Source organism: Moschus berezovskii, chromosome 5, assembly GCF_049115385.1.
Source record: "Moschus berezovskii isolate FMDL1 chromosome 5, NW_MosBer_1.0, whole genome shotgun sequence".
NCBI classification, from domain to species: Eukaryota; Metazoa; Chordata; class Mammalia; order Artiodactyla; family Moschidae; genus Moschus; species Moschus berezovskii.
In genome coordinates, this window is record NC_142464.1 from 113,539,025 (window position 1) to 113,556,136 (window position 17,112).

General features: G+C 45.1%; 1 protein-coding gene across 1 annotated transcript in view; it reads right to left on the reverse strand.

Annotated features, from left to right (window-relative positions):
• The window catches only part of STK32B (serine/threonine kinase 32B), a 386,337-nt gene extending 369,561 nt beyond the window's left edge, over positions 1-16,776 (reverse strand). Inside the window, exon 1 of the mRNA XM_055435021.2 lies at positions 16,437-16,776. Coding sequence (XP_055290996.1) covers positions 16,437-16,488 — 52 coding nt within the window. The 5' untranslated portion in view covers positions 16,489-16,776. The remainder of the gene's footprint in view (positions 1-16,436) is intronic.
• Positions 16,777-17,112: the final 336 nt, after the last annotated feature.

The window sequence follows — 17,112 nt, forward strand, 5'->3', positions numbered from 1 at the left end:
CTTTGTGACACTGGAAAGTGTCAGCTGTAAAGTTTCCAGCTAGTTTCATGTTCGGCATGGCCAACAGAGGGCGCAAGAGAGATGCTGCCAGACCAGAGAGGGAGGAAGGGATGTCCCTTTTCTAGTGCGCTGCTTTCCGCGTGTGGCAGTAGGTCAGCGTGCATGGGGCCTGGCAGCCCTCATCTCAGTGGTCCTCGTGAACACGCTGCAGGCAGCATCTTCTGGCAAGTTTCTATGCCACTCAGTAGGATGCCTGGCCCTTGAGAAAGAGATCTGAAACACAGTCTGGATGCAGAAGGGGGCTGTCTTCTAGGTATTTCTGAGTCCTTTCCTTGTTCACTCACCCTCAACCCAAGCAGGAGCAGCTGTTTTACTACAGTTGCTACTTCTGGACCTCTGAGAAACCTGACTCCTTTTCAGCTGAACCTTTGACTAGATGACAGCTCTTTGTACTCAGCTGTTAAGTCGTGTCCAACTCTGCAACTCCATGAACGGCCACATACCAGGCTCCTTTGTCCTTCATTGTCTCCCAGAGTTTGCTCAAATTCATGTCCACTGAGTCAGTGATGCCATCCAACCATCTCATCCTCTGTTGCTCCCTTCTCCTCCTGCCCTCAATCTTTCCCAGCATCAAGGTCTTTTCCAGTGAATCCTCCCTTTGCATCAGGTGGCCAAAGTACTGGAGCTTCAGCTTCAGCATCAGTCCATCCAATGAATATCCAGGGTTGATTTCCTTTATGATTGACTAGTTTTATCTCCTTGCTGCCCAAGGGACTCTCAAGAGTCTTCTCCAACACCACAGTTCAAAAGCATCAATTCTTCACACTCAGCCTTCTTTATGATCTAACTCTCAACTGTTCTTTGTACTACAATTTCCCTTTTTGACATTACTTTGGTCTCTTGACTGCACTCAGACTGTACATGATTGAACACAGAGGGGCTGACAAGATCACCTGGGGAGACAGTCCAGATGGTTAAGGAAGAAAGAGATCTGAGGGCTCAGACTTGAGGAATTCCAAGATTTACTGCAAGCGGGAAGAGGCTGATCTTACAAAAAAGATGGAGAAGGAACAGCCAATAAACATCATAAAGGACTTAAAAAGGGCAATCACCAAACAGGAGACAATATTAACAACACATATAACTGACAAAGAACATGTAAAGAACCACAAATCAATCCACATCTTGTATTAGATGCATAGGCATACATCTTGTAGAAAAATGAACAAAGCTATAAACAGACACTTTACAAAAGTGGAATCTAAATATATGAAGAAACCTCAGCTGTGTTAATGAGGAAATGCAATTTACAAAAGCAAGATGCCATTTTATGCTCATTCAACTGGAAAATATGAAAATGTCCATAACAGCAAATAATGGCAAGGAAGAAAAAGTGTGCTGTCCTATAGGGTAGCCACGAGCCACATGTGCATTCTGAACACTTTAAATGTAGCTAACAACCAGTCCATATTAAAACATGCTGCAACTGTAAAATATATACCTAATTTTAAAGACTTAGTATGAATAAAAGGATGGAAAATGTCTAAATAATTTTGACATTGAAATTACAATATTTAGTTATATTTATTAAGTTCACCTAATTATTTTTATCTTCATAATGTTATGAGAAGAAATCTTATAATTATAAATGTGGCTTGCATTTATGGACTTCATCATAATTCTTTAGATTTAATCTGATGTAGAGCAATGCAAGTATCTATACATGGGTGATCAGAGTATAAATTAGGCAACCACTTTGGAAAACAATTTTCTATTAGTTTTACAAAGTTGAACAAATGCCTGTCCCATGACCCAGCCATTCTTTTAATGGTATGCATTCCAGAGAAACTCCTGCATATGTGCACCAAGTTACGTCCAACCCTTTGCGATCCTGTGGACTGTAGCTTGTCAGGCTCCTCTGTCCATACGATTCTCCAGGTGAGAATACTGGAGTGGGTTGTCATACCCTCCTCCAGGGGATCTACCTGAACCAGGGACTGAACCCACATCTTTTATGTCTCCTGCATTGGCAGGGTTCTTTACCAGAGAAGACTCTTGAGAGTCCCTTGGACTGCAAGGAGATCCAACCAGTCCATTTTAGAGGAGATCAATCCTGGGTGTTCACTGGAAGGACGGATGCTAAAGCTGAAACTCCAATACTTTAGCCACCTCATGCGATGAGTTGACTCACTGGAAAAGACTCTGATGCTGGGAGGGATTGGGGGCAGGAGGAGAAGGGGACGACAGAGAATGAGATGGCTGGATGGCATCGCCAACTCTATGGACATGAGTTTGAGTGAGCTCCGGGAGTTAGTGATGGACACGGAGGCCTGGTGTGCTGTGATTCATGGGGTTGCAGAGAGTCGGACACGACTAAGCGACTGAACTGAACTGAACTGAACATGATGGAACATTATCCTCTAGTAAAAATGAAGACAGTACAGCTATACCCAGCATAGATGAATCTTAGAGACTCAGTCTTGAGCAAGAACTGCAAAGTACACTAGAATACATAAAACATGGTACTATTTTCATAAATTTCACAAAGCAATAACATTTAAACACTGTATAGTTAGGAATAAGAAAGCATAGGAAAGGGGATGGAGTTGGGAAAACATGCCCAAGGAGTTTCAAAAGAATAGGACAGGCTGTTTCCTCAGTTGGATCATGAGTTCATGGGTGAGCTCATTTTCTTATTTCCAAGAAAGAAAAGACTTACAATCATATGCTAACTTTAAGAATCAAATGATCATAGCGACCCAAGTCAGAGTTATTTCGCTAAAATGATATAGCCAAACGTAGTGAGTGGAGGAATGAGTTATCACGGGAAAGTCAGGACAGCAAGTGAAGATTATTTTGGTGGGAAGTATGGTTGTGAAAGTGAGGCATGTGGGGTGGTGGGCCTACGGTGACATGGGTGCCAGGGAGAGTTTATTTTTAAAATAGAAAACATGCATAGCTATGGCTTCCTTAGTGGCTCAGAAAGTAAAGAACCTGCCTGCAACGCAAGAGACCTGAGTTCAGTCCCTGGGCTGGGCAGATGCCTATTCCAGTATTCTTGTCTAGGAAATCCCATGGACAGAGGAGCCTGGTGGGCTAGAGTCCATGGGATCGCAAATAGTAGGACATGACTGAGCGACTAATGCTTTCACTTTCACTTTCTTTCACGCACAGATAAACACTGAGAAGACGACTTTGGCTTCTGGTTGACTCATGTAAACGTTCCTGCTAATAAGAACTAGAATAAAGATACAAAATGTGTTTTTAAAATCTATTTGAGGCATTCATAGAGATATCAAAGGAGTGAGGAGATGCAAGTTGAGTATGAACAAGGAGCCCAAATAGACGGGACCAGCACTGGGGTCACTCTTTCTCAAGAAGCACCTGCCACATTTGAAAGCAGCTTTCAGAAGGCTAAGAAGCCAAACAGGCTTATGGGTCTGGAAGCTCTGACAGGCTTTAAGGATGGCACACATGCTAAAAATCAAACTCTACCAACAAGGAAGAAGCCTGGTAAACCCTGCACACCCCATAAGGACACCCAAGGGCTTTGTTTCAGAAGTGAGTGTAAAATGGATGAGAACAGTCTTTACAAAACATCTCATCATCTCAATCTCCATGAAGATTGAGATCTAAAGCAATTCCTGGCACTCCAGCTTCAGTTTAGTTGCCCAGTCATGTCCGACTCTTTGCAGCCCCATGGACTGCAGCATGCCAGGCTTCCCTGTCTATCACCAACTCCCAGAGCCTACTCAAACTCATGTCCATAGAATCGGTGATGCCATCCAACCATCTCATCCTCTGTCATCCCCTTCTCCTCCTGCCTTCAATCTTTCCCAGCATCAGAGTCTTTTTCAAGGGCTCAGTTCTTCAAATCAGGTGGCCAAAGTACTGGAGCTTTAGCATCAGTCCTTCCAATAAATATTCAGGACTGATTTCCTTTAGGATGGACTGGTTGGATCTCCTTGCAGACCAAGGGACTTTCAAGAGTCTTCTCCAACACCACAGTTCAAAAGTATCAATTCTTCAGCGCTCAGCTTTCTTTATAGTCCAGCTCTCATATCCATACATGCTAGTGGAAAAACCATAGCTTTGACTAGATGGACCTTTGTTGGCAAAGTAATGTCTCTGCTTTTTAATATGCTGTCTAGGTTGGTCATAGCTTTTCTTCCAGGGAGCAAGTCTCTTAATTCCATGGCTGCAGTCACCATCTGCAGTGATTCTGGAGCCCAATAAAATAAAGTCTCTCACTGTTTCCATTGTTTCCCCATCTATTTGCCATGAAGTGATGGGACCAGATGCCACGATCTTCGTTCCTTGAATGCTGGGTTTTAAGCTAGCTTTTTCACTCTCCTCTTTCACTTTCATCAAGAGCCTCTTTAGTCTTTGCTTTCTGCCATAAGGGTGGTTTCAACTGTATGTCCGAGGTTATTGATATTTCTCCAGCAATCTTGATTCCAGCTTGTGCTTCATCCAGCCCAGCATTTTGCATGATGCACTCTGCAAAAAGTTAAATAAGCAGGGTGACAATATACAGCCTTGACATACTGTTGTTCCACGTCCAGTTCTAACTGTTGCTTCTCGATCTGCATACAGATTTCTCATGACTCCAACTTAGCTGCCTCCAAAAAGCAGACAGAATACCTTTCTGAGGAAACATAACATCATCCCAAGCCTCACATTATCTCTCTACTGTTTCCTAATAATGCCTAGCATGCAACAACAACAAAAAAAAAAGCAAATGAGAAAACAAGATGTCTAAAAGGAAACAACTGGAAATAGAAATAGAAGGTTACCAAATAACAGAGTTACCAAACAGTCTTCTAAGTAAGCATGACTGATAGGTATTGTTGTTCAGTCGCTAAGTTGCGTCCAACCCTTCGTGACCCCATAAATAATTAAAAAGCAGGTTTTGAGAATTTCAGGGCAGGTGAAAGTCATACAAGTGAACCAAACAGTGATGACAGAACTGAAAAGTGCAACAGTGAATATTAAGAACCTGAAAGTTCTACTTCCCAGCTGAGAGACAGACCGGAAGTGACTGCAGAAGAAACAGGCCAGAAGAAATTATTCAGACCAAAAACAGAGAAAAACGAAAGAAGTTTTAAAAGTACATAAACACCATCAGAGCTACATGGGCCACAGTGATAAGGCCTAATATCTGTGTAATTTGAGACTGATAATGTGAGAAGAAAGAGAAAATGTCAGAAGTGATACTAGAAGACAAAATAAGAATCCTGCAAACTAACAGTACCATTCAAGCACAGAAAGAAGAAGCAAGAGCCCCAGCACACAATGGCCAGAACACCAGACCTATGAACACTGCAATTAAATTTCTAATTTAATTTCTGATTTAGATTTTATATACAATTCTCAAAAGCAGCAAGACAAATAAAATATAACAGCTGAAAAGGGGCAAAAAAAAATAGTACCAACGGTTGTCTTTTAAAGCAGAAACAAAAACCACTATACAACAGAATCATATATTCAGAATGCTGGAGGAAAAAGCTGCCAACATAGAATTTGAAATCCAGAAAAATAATCACTCATAAAGTTTGCATGCGTGCATGCTAAGTTGCTTCAGTCGTGCCCGACTGTCTGCAATCCTATGAACTGAAGCCTTCCAGGCTCCTCTGTCCACGGGATTCTCTAGGCAAGAAGACTGGAGTGGGTCCCCACGCCCTCCTCCAGCGGATCTTCCCGACCCAGGGATTGAACCCACAACTCCTGCATCTCCTGCACTGACGGGCAGGTACTTTACCACTACTGCCACCTGGGAAGCCCATAAAGTTTAAATAAAGACATTTTCAGACAAATGGAAAGTAAGATTTGTCACCAGAAGGCGTACTCTAAAGAGAATGCTAAAGAAAATACCTCAGGGAAAATGAAGATAATTCCAATGGAGACTTCCTTGTGAAGGAAGAAATAATGAACGAAATATGAGAGTAAACACAATCAATGATCTAAGATCCTGTCTCAAAAACCTAAAAAAGAATAGTAAGTTAAACCAAAACGTGTGTGTGTGTCGCTCAGTCGTGTCCAACTCTTGGCAACCCATAGGCTCTAGCCCACCAGGCCCCTCTGTCCATGGAATTCTCCAGGCAAGAATACTGGACCGAGTTGCTATTTCCTTCTCCAGGGAATCTTACTGACCCAGGGATCGAACCCGGGTCTCCTGCATTACAGGCAGATTCTTTACCATTTGAGCTACAGGGAAGTCCAAAAAGTACATAGGAGAAAATTAAAATGAGAACATAAATCAGTGAATCATTCGCAAATAATAAGAACGCCAAGGCTCCTTTTTAAATTAAAAAAAAAAAAAATGAATGAACCCAAGCAAGACCAACCAAAAAGTAAATAAAAGAGAAAGAAAACACAAGTTACCAAAATCAGAATTAAAACAGGGGTAACATCACAGAGCCCACAAACACTGAAAGGATTAAGAGGCTCTTGTGAATATTAAGCCAACACACTTAAAACTGAGAGAGAAAAGTCCTACACAAACTCACTGAGAACCGCAAGAAACGGTAAGCTTCCAAATTCTTTTAATGAGGCCACTATCACCTTGGTACAAGAAACTGACAAAGACACTAAGGGAGTGGGGGAGGAATGCACCGGGAGTTTGGGACTAGTAGATGCAAGCTATTATGTATCAGATGGGAAAACAACAAGGTCCTGCTGTATAGCACAGGGAACTATAATCAATATCCTGTAATAAACCATAATGGAAAAGAATATGAAAAGAATATACACATGGATAACGGAATCACTTGGCTGCACAGCAGAAATTAACACTACCTTGTGAATCAATTATACTTCAATAATTTTTTTAATGACATTAAAAGCGTGCTCTTTCTTACTCTCCTCTACAAGAGTTTGTGGAGAGTTATTATTGTTATTACGTCTGACATTTGGAAGAATTCACTTACGAACACATCTAGACCTAGAAACTTTCCTTTATATGAAAGCTTCTATTATAGGTTCGATTCCTTGATATAAAATTATTCTAATATTTAAATTCTCCTTGTATTATTTTTGGTTAGGTTGTGTTTTTCAAAGAGTTATCTGAGTTTCAAATATATTGGCAAAATGTTCATAATATCTTCTCATGAAAAACTTATAAACAAAATATTAGCAAATCAAGTCTAATAATACACCACACCATGAGAGAGTAGGTGTTAGGCCAAGAATGAAAGGTGGATTGACTATTTAAAAATACTCTAAAATTTTGATTCTTCACCTAGTCAGAAAAAGGAGGGAATTCCCTGGTGGTTCAGTGGTTAGGACTCCAGGCTTCCATTGCTGGGGGCCCAGGTTTGATCCCTGATTGGGGTACCTGTTCCAGTATTCTTGCCTGGAAAATTCCATGCACAGAGGAGCCTGGCAGGCTACAGTTCACAGGAATGCAAAGAGTCGGACACTACTGAGCACAGCACACCGGGGAACGAACATTCCACAAGCCGTGCAGCATGGCCAAAAAAAGAAATAGGAGGAAATCCACATATTATCTCAACAGATGGAGAAAAGGCTGGGTCACGCTGCAGTAACAAGCAGCCCTGAATTTCAGTGACTCCAAAAAGCTGAAGATCCTGTCTCACTGATGCCATGTCCCAGGTCAGGTGAGTTGGTGACTGGTGTGCCCTCCGTCTCAAGTCGCACTCACTCTGGGAGCCAGGCTGAAGTAAGTTCCACCATCCAGAACATCACGCATGCCCAGAGCTAGGGACACACAAAGTGACATCCAGTTCATCAACACTTTATCCAAGATGTGACTGACACGCATCAGCTCTGCTCACAATGACCCAAGCGAGGCACATGGTACCACATAACTTCAAGGGGACAGGGAAGGGTAACTCTTTGTCTGCAAGGAAATAAAGAGGGATGGGACATGGGTGAACAGTGCTAAAGCCCCACATCCAGAGAACTGGGGCCTTTATATTCCTGACTTCACAGACGGAGAGATGACCAGAGGCTAGAATCCTCAAAGAATAAGGACACTCCGAAGAGGTCATAAAAACCAAGTGCTGAAAAGAGTTAGCTTCCAGGATTGGTAACATCGGTCTCCACTTTTTCCTTGGTTGGCTCTGGCTAAGAGAATGACCTCTGGCGAAGAAGCCTGGTTTTCTCTTCTTGGGTAGTTCTGGTACCCTGAACTGTTTGTCCCCACTACTGTTTGCAGGAGAATATCCCTTTATGGCGTCAGGACCCTCACTGTTCCCTGTAGGACAGTTTCTCTGTCTCTGTCCACAATTGCTCAGGGTCCAGATTTTAGACAACTGACTATCACTAAGAATATTTTGTTCGTTCCAATTCTCTCAGGAAAATGCCTAAGCTCAGTGCTAGCTTAAGCTGTTTGATCCTCCTAAAATACTGATCCTTTTTCCCAAGGCATTCAAACACTTCCCTCAAGACTCAACACAAATCCTGTCACCATCTTAAACCCTATTCACTCCAGTTCATATCCTGAGAGCCATCTCCACTCAACCCATCCTTTTATGTCCCATGAAGCAGGGAGTTTGTCTCACCCAGAAAGCAATAGGGGAAAACTCTGCATTCTGGCTCAAAGGGAAGAGAAATGATAGCCCAAATCACCTTATACAAGAGTCTGATATCCATTGATCACTACAGGTCACCATGTTTTAGAAATTTCTTGGCAGTTTTTTGAAATTGAGAATTATAGTTCCCAGAGCCCACTTTACAGACAGTTTTCTGCCCAAGAAAGTGTCAAGGTTGAAATTAAGGGACAAGAATAAGACCATTCTAGACTCCAATCCAAGTCAGTTCTCCAAACCAACTTCATTAATGATATGTCTGGAATTTCTCCATTTGTTTCCCAATAGCTTCTGGACCCAGAAGAATGTAAGAAACTGGCCCCTAGTAAGTGCTTATTCTCATCACTCAATCAACAAAGAGTGGCCAAGGGCCTTCACTGGCCCGTTTCTAGGCCTGGCAAACACAAAGATGAAAAGGAAAGAATTGCTGCTCTTTAGGAAGTCTAGCACAGAAGCGGACATGCAACCAACCAAACAATGAAATATGATAAGCCAAAGGCTTCCAAACCATGTTTCACGGAACACAAAAATAATAAGCACTGGTGTGGATGCTTCTGTCTGTATTTACCTGCCTGCCCCAGGACCCACTTCCCTTCTTCTGTTGATACTCCAGTATCCATTGCAAATATTTTTCATAAATCACAATCCAAAAGAAGATGCGGTACATATAAACAAGGGACTATTACTCAGCCATTAAAAAGAATGAAATAATGCCATCAGCAGAAACATGGATGGACCTAGAGAGTGTCATATTGGGTGAAGTAAGTCAGACAGAAGGAGAAATATCCTGTGGCATCCCTTATATATGACATCTAAAAAGAAATAATACAAATGAACTTACTTACAAAACAGAGAGAGATTCACAGACTCAGAGAAGAACTTATAGTTGCTGGTGTGGGGGTTGGAGGGAAGGATGGGGGAAGGGAGAGTTAGAGAGTTTGGGATGGAAATGTAGACTTACTATATTTAAAATGGATAACCAACAAGGACCTACTGTGCAGCACAGGGAACTCTGCTCCATGTTATGTGGCAGCCTGGATGGGAGGGGAATTTGCGGGACAATGGATACATATATATGTATGGCTGGGTCCCTTTGCTGTCCACCTGAAATCATCACAACATTGTTAATCGTCTATACTCTAATACAAAAGACTTTTGTTTTGTTTTAAATCTTCTTAATCCAAATGCCTCAAAGGGAACCAACGCCAACCCCTGAATCCAAGGGTGGATATGTGATCCAGCTCAACCAGTAGAGCCTCCCTGTTCACAGTCTTGACCCAGGACCTCATCAGAATCCATCAGAACTAACCCTAGGATGTTCTCTGCAATGATGGTGAAAAAGATACTCCCTTGCCCGCACTCAGAGCTGTGGGGCTGTGAGCCTGAGGGTGACAAGGGCCCCCTCATGGGGAGAAAGCCCACTTGGAGCCTCACAGAGGAGAGAATTCAAGAAGGAAGATTTCTGATGATTATTCAGGAACCTGGTCCAGCCACAACTGATGAGATTCACACCTCCATTCACTGATTCCCTCATCCACCCATCAAAAGTGTATTGGGCATCTGTTATGTGCCAGGTGTTCTTTTTGGCCTCGGGAACACAACAACGAATCAACCACACCACATCCCTACTTTAGGAGCTTTTAACTCCTTGTTTTGGCGGTTGTTGTTCGGTCCTCCATTCCTATCTAACTCTTTGCAACTCTTTACAACTCCTTGCTGCTGCTGCTAAATCGCTTGAGTTGTGTCTGACTCTGTGCAACCCCACAGACGGCAGCCCACCAGGCTCCCCCGTCCCTGGGATTCTCCAGGCAAGAACACTGGAGTGGGTTGCCATTTCCTTCTCCAATGTGTGAAAGTGAAAAGTGAAAGCAAAGTCGCTTAGTCATGTCCGACTCTTCACGACCCCATGGACTGCAGCCTACCAGACTCCTCCACCCATGGGAATTTCCAGGCAAGTGTACGGGAGTGGGTGCCATTGCTTTCTCCTTATAACTCCTTCCGTTCCATCCGTTCCATTCCATCGTTCAGTCGTGTCTGACTCTTTGCGACCCCGTGGACTGTAGCCTATCAGGCTTCTCCGTCCATGGGATTCTCCAGGCAAGAATACTGGAGTGGGTTACCATTTCCTTCTCCAGGGGATCTTCCTGACCCAGGGATCGAACCCGGGTCTCCCGCATTGGAGGCAGATGCTTTAACCTCTGAGCCACCAGGGAAGCCCCTATAACTCCTTAGGAGGAGACAAATGCATGAAAAAATGACGTCCATGTTAACAGGATCATTCAAGTTGCTGCATGGAGGTGCCACTGAAAGGAGGAAGGGGAACAGTAAGGAGGTTATTGCTATAACCTAAGCAAGAGAGGTGACCCTGGCTTGGACCAGAATAGAAGCATTGAGAGGGAACCAGAGCCAATTAGCTGCTTTCAAAGGAACTCATGCTGCTTTTCGGTCACTTGCAGCTGATGGAGGCTGGCATGCCCTATTCCATCTCCTTTCAGATTCCATCCACATTAAATACACTCACTTCACATGCCTCCAAGAAGGAAGAAATGCTGCCAGTTAGCCGATGGTGTGATTCTTTCACATCCCTTGAAAGAGCTCCTTTAGACCTTTCATGTATGTTAGTAGGAACAGCTATGAACAACACACGCAAATAATAAAACTATATCACGAGCACCGCCATGCTCAGCAGTCATCATACAGCACATCCCAATTTCAGAAATACTAAAACATGGGGAAATGTGTGCCTCAGAGTCAATGAAATCCAATAGCATGTAAACATTTGTCTGATTTTATCGAGATGACTGAAACGTGGTTTATCCTTATGAAATCCATACTGACTTTCTAGGAGGGCTGAAAGGTATAAATGCATCCTACAGTTCACTTCTACTTAACCTCTCAGATTGATTAATGGCCATTTTCTTAATCCCCCATATACAAGAGGAATCAACATGAATTTTTAAACGAGGTGTAGATCTTCAAGTGTAATTTTCACATCTTAGACTCCTGCATTAGACACACACATGGCTGGTACACATAAGGACACCAAGCCCAAAAGCCCTTTCATGGCATCTCTCCACATTATGAGAGCAAAGCTCATTCAAAGCAATTCTGAGGTTTCTCAGAATATTTTTCACTTCCACCTTTTGTACAAGCCAAAACTGGTATTAATACAAGGATGGAAAGCAATGTATAACATAAGTGAGCTTGCTCCAGTGCTAAAAGACTGAAGACAAAGTTGGAAGTGAATCCTACAGCGTTAGAGACCTCAGTCACTTTGTGAACCACAATGACAAGGACACCCCGGGTTTGAAAGACTAAGTGAAGCACGATTGCAACTTCAGGGAGTGATTTTCTTAATTGCCTTCATCACCTGAACATGAAGAGAGAAAAACAACTTTCGTCGTATATGCATTTAAACAAAGAAGATATTTTCATGTGCTAGGCTGCATGCAAAGTTACCTGGTCCAATAATTATACAGAAATAACATTTCCTTTTAAATGTCCCTTTAACTCCTGAAAATCTAAAATGAGAATACCCAGAGCTGGTTACAAGGTTGTAAAATCAATATCTTCAAATGTGGGTGCAGGCCATAAGTTGATAAAACATTGATTTTTAAAAAACCTTTTGGAAATATAATTTAAGAACATGTTTCTGAAATCCTAGAAAGTATTCAATTCTTTTGATCTAATAATCTCACTCCTTGCAACCAATTTTAAGGAATTCACTTAAAAAAGGAGAAATGCTTTATGTAGAAAATTTTCAGTCAACTTACTTATAAAGACGAAAAACTGACAACAGCCTGCATGTCTAACAACATGAAAAGATTTATGTAAATTATGATAGTTCCATCAGATGGAATATTACAACCCATTAAAATATTAACTTTGAAGACATTATAACAACATAAACTACTTCAATTATGATGCCAAGAGAAAAAGCAGAAATCATTTTATTGTGACAAGTGTACCCTTATGTAAAAACGTCTAGACATAGATAAGGACAGTAAAGGAAAAAAAAAAGACATTAAAAACAATTTTGCCACAAATCTAGAAAGGGAGATGATTTTGCTTTCATTCCCAGAACATGTATTATGATATGACTGCTCAACAAAAGGTTTTTTTGAAGATGGTAGCTGATTACTGTAAATGATCAAGTGCATTCAAGGTGTATTGTTACTATCCTCCTATAGACATTGGCATAAAGAGACCACTATCATATTGTGATGCATGTGCTAGTCTCATTCTGCATCGGCCCTACATACCCGTGAGAGATGAATCTTCCTGTAGGTCTCCAGAGGTGGCACAGAGAACAATGTCAGGTACCAGACTCTGGAGGAAACAGGCCATGGGACCCTAGGGAGTTTTCCGGAGGGCTGTGTAACCCCTCTAGTAAAATGCAGGTGCTGAGACCTCCCTGGCCGAGCTGTGATAATGATTCCCAATTAGGTATGAAAAGGAGTCCACACAATGCATCACTAAGCTAGAGCTGTCAATATTACCTGGATACAAGATGGTTATGGTACAATGATGCAATGGCAAATTTCCAGTTAGAGTTTAGCTTTAAATTACTCACAAACCAGGTTTGTTCTGGTTGAGGAGGTGTCTGCATCTTCAACCACCCAACAACTCTGGTTTGGGAGAGCATGTTCTTTGGCTAGACCACGTCACTGCCCTGTTTAAAATTCTTCCATGACCATAGGTGCCCATAAGGTCAATTCCAAACACATGGCCACTGGGTCCTTTAAGGTCAGTCCAGCACTCAGGGCCTGAGGCTTCCAGCCTCACACTCCACATTGCAGGAGTACTAAAGTTCCCACAATCTCCCCAGTGAGCCATGTTTACTCTTTACCATCTGCCTTTGCATATTCTGTTCCCTCCCTCTGAAATACCCTTCCCCTCTCTACCAACCTCTCCTTCCTGGGAATTCCTACCATTTCTGCGAGGCTTAGTCTAAGAGGAAGTCCTCTCTGACCCCTCCTCTCTGTCCCAGGGTTAGGGTCCCTCTTGCAGGATACCAAAGTCCCTTGAGCTCCTTGCATCATCCTGACTATCTATCTGCCCTGCAAGCTACCTGAGGGTTAGAACCTTGCCTCCACCTTCCTCATAGTCCTGCTGCCCAGCACAGGGCGAGTGCAGAAAAGATGACCAGTAAATGCCTATGAAATAAATGAATCAATTGGCGGCAAATAACAGTGTGTTACTTGCACAGGTGTTGAGAAATAGACTGGCAAAACCAAACAAGTTAATGTTTCACTGAGCTGGAAACTGGCAAAATGAGAGTCCTAACCTTGGGCACCAGCTGACCTTGAGCCTGACCACTTTCGGAATGAGGAATAGCAGGAAAATTAAAAGGTGGCTCTGCTAGATATAACTATTTTGCCAAAAAATATTTCAAAGCAAAGTTTCCGGGATAAAGAAAAATAACAGTTGTCAATATAAGGGAGGCAAATTTCCTCTGTAAATAAAAGTGAAAGACATTAAGAAAATTATCTAAATTACCTTTGACCCAGGCTAGTACCACGAACCTCTAAAATCAGGAGTGATAAAAGTGTGTGCTTTTCTCTGGAAAGGAGTCCATGGCCTTTATTCAAGTATCCTGCTATAGACTAAACTGTGTCCCTGCCAAACTTCAGATGCTGAAGCTTCAGCCTTCAATATGACTATATCTGGAGAGGACTTCTAAGGAGATAATTAATAGTCAGTGATATAAGAGTGGGGCCCTAATCCTATGGGTTTGGCATTCTTATAAGAAGAGGAAGAGCAACCAGAGATCTCTATCTCTGGAGCACTTGCTGGAAGGCCATGTGAAAACCCAAGGAAGAGGCTGTCTACCAGTCAGGAAGACAGCCCTCGTGGGAAACCCACCCTGAAGGCACCTTGATCTTGGATTTCCAGCCTACAAAACAGCGAGAAAATAAATTTCTGTTGTTCAAGCCACCACCACCAACAGATTCTAATGTCTAAGCATCTGTGGTATCTTGTTATATTAACAGCAGCCTGAACAGACCATCATTGGTCCACTCCCCAAAATAGACAGGAAACTTTTGACTTGTTGAAAATAGAAAGGTTTTGACCCAAGTCAGCCTCTCCATCTGTCAATGAGTTTGTATCTTCTCACAGGGTCTGAGCAGCTCTGAATGTAACCTCACAGGACAAAAAGGCTCCCAGAGGAACAGCCTGCCCCACATCTACCCCAAGCAAGATGTCCCTAGCAGGGCACACATTTAAATACCGATTTCAGTGTCGAGATCACTTTGCTTTCAATACAGCAATTCAGGGTTATTGTGAGCTTGGTTGGGGAAAGAGTTCAGCTACATGGTGTCTGAATGCTTTCTGGAACACACAAGGGCCTCCCCCACCCACCTGTCTACCTGTTCTCTGTCCACTCCTGGCTCCCCACCTACCTGTGCTCCAGAATAACAAACAGGAAGGGATCAATCCTCCCTGGATCCCCAAATCCTACACTGGCCCCACTTACAGCCCTTAGCATGGTCCTCGGTGCCACCAGACTGGGAACTCCTGTAAGAAAGGGCCAGATGGGCCTGACTCAATTACACTGACCATACTCAGGTATTCTTCTCAGAGGGACTGTGGGTGTGAACATTTGACTACCATCCACAACCTCAGACTTCCCAGGCAGCACCGTGGTAAAAGATCCACCTGCCAATGCAGGAGATGCAAGAGAAGTGGGTTCGATCCCTGGGTCGGGAAAATCCCCTGGAGGAGGGCATAGCAACCCGCTCCAGTCTTCTTGCCTGGAATATTCCATGGACAGAGGAGCCTGGTGGGATACAGTCCATAGGGTTGCAAAGAGTCGGACACAACTGAGCATGCATGCATGTACAGCCTTAGAAGATCTAGTGACCATGACCAGTGCCCAAAAGCCTACTGTCTCCAGGGCAAGAGTGTCCAGCCTCAAAGCCAGCAGTGACACATCCCTTTCTTCACCTGTAAAGTGGAACAACAAAGGTACCCACCTACTAGGGTTGCCGTGAGGCCTGAGTGAAGACATATAAAGTCTAGGGTCTGGTACATGAAATGTGCTCAGTAGTACTGGCTCTTATTGAGGGCACATGAGACTGGAGAAACCGGTGCAATAGAAAACAGAGCTTTCACAGGCAGAGTTACCAGATAAACAACACTATGTGCAGAGCTCGGTACTGATTCTGTTTACAAGGCACTTCTCACATGGATTACCAGTGGTTAAGCTTCAAACAATCCCCTAAGGTAGAGGGCGGTTATCATTAAGTCTCATCTCCTAGATGAAGAAAGGAAGGTTTCAGAGAGGTTAAGGAAGTTGCCCCACAGACACACAGCACTGGGAAATGGGTTCTGCTGGTCCAAACACCAAGCTCTACCGAGCTGAGCCGCAGGAACCCAGTGCTGGAGTTTCGACGAGGTTGGACCGCCTATAACACTCCTTCACCTGGGAGGCGGCCAACAGCGGAACGCTTTCCGCCCGGCCTCCAGAGTTTAACCAGGAAAAGTTTCCCCAGGCTGTCCTGGGCGAACGAGGAGGGCAGCATAGAACCTGCCGGTGCACCAGACCAAATGCATAGTACACACACGCGCGCGCACACACGCGCGCACACACACACACACGCCGCCTTCTGCAGCCGCCGGCTCTAAGGGGGGACCGCGGCTTCCCCGGAGCCCGAGCAACATCCGGACTCGCCCCCGAAGTCCACTCGTCCCTCCTGCCTCCCCAAGGGAAGCCTCGGCGTTCCCCCTTCCCTAGGAATCCGCGCCCGGCCCGCGCTGGGCGCCGTCTCCCGGGGCCCCCTAAGGGGCGCCGACACAGAGGAGTTGCTGCCTCGGGGGAAAGCCCGCGCTCAAGCCGAGGGTAACGGGGGAAGGAGGGCTGCCCGCCCGAAGCCCTCTTACCTTCCTCATTCTCGTCAAACACCGGGGGCTTGTGGGAGTGGTTCCCGCCCATATTCCGCCGCGGCGGCTGCCGCTGCTACATGCCCGGCCGCCGGGGTGCGGGGCGCGCCGCGCGGGGGGCCGAGGCGCCGCGAGCGTCCAGTCCCGGCTGCCGCCGCGCGCCGAGCCGGAGCGGGCCGAGCGCCGCGCAGGGGCGGGAGCCGCGCCCCCTCGTCCGGGGCGTCCCCCTGCCCCGGGCGCGCTCTCCCGGCGTTCCCGCCGCGCTCCGGCCACGCTAGCTCGTACCGGGCCGGGTTCCAGGCGCCCGCACGCACCCGAGAACGCGGGAGCTCCCAGCGCCGGGGCCACACGGAGCCGCGCTCCTCGCTGGAGACCGGAGGCGGCGCGGGAGGAGGAGGAGGAACAGGATGGGAAGGAGGCGATGGGCGCGGGCTGCGCAGAGGGGGCGCGCGAGCGCAGCCCCGAGGGCGGCCTGGAGGAGGGGGCGCTGCGGGCGAGCGGGTCTGGAGGAATCGTCGCGGGCCCCCGAGCTGAGCGCCGGGTCCGCCCGGAGGAGTCGGGCGCTCACCTCCCGGCGTCAAGCAAGTCGTGAGCCATCTAGTGTGCGCCGGGCCCCAGCCAAACGCTTTAGAAGCGCAATCCTCTGTCAGTCACTTCCAAACACCACTGTTGCCCA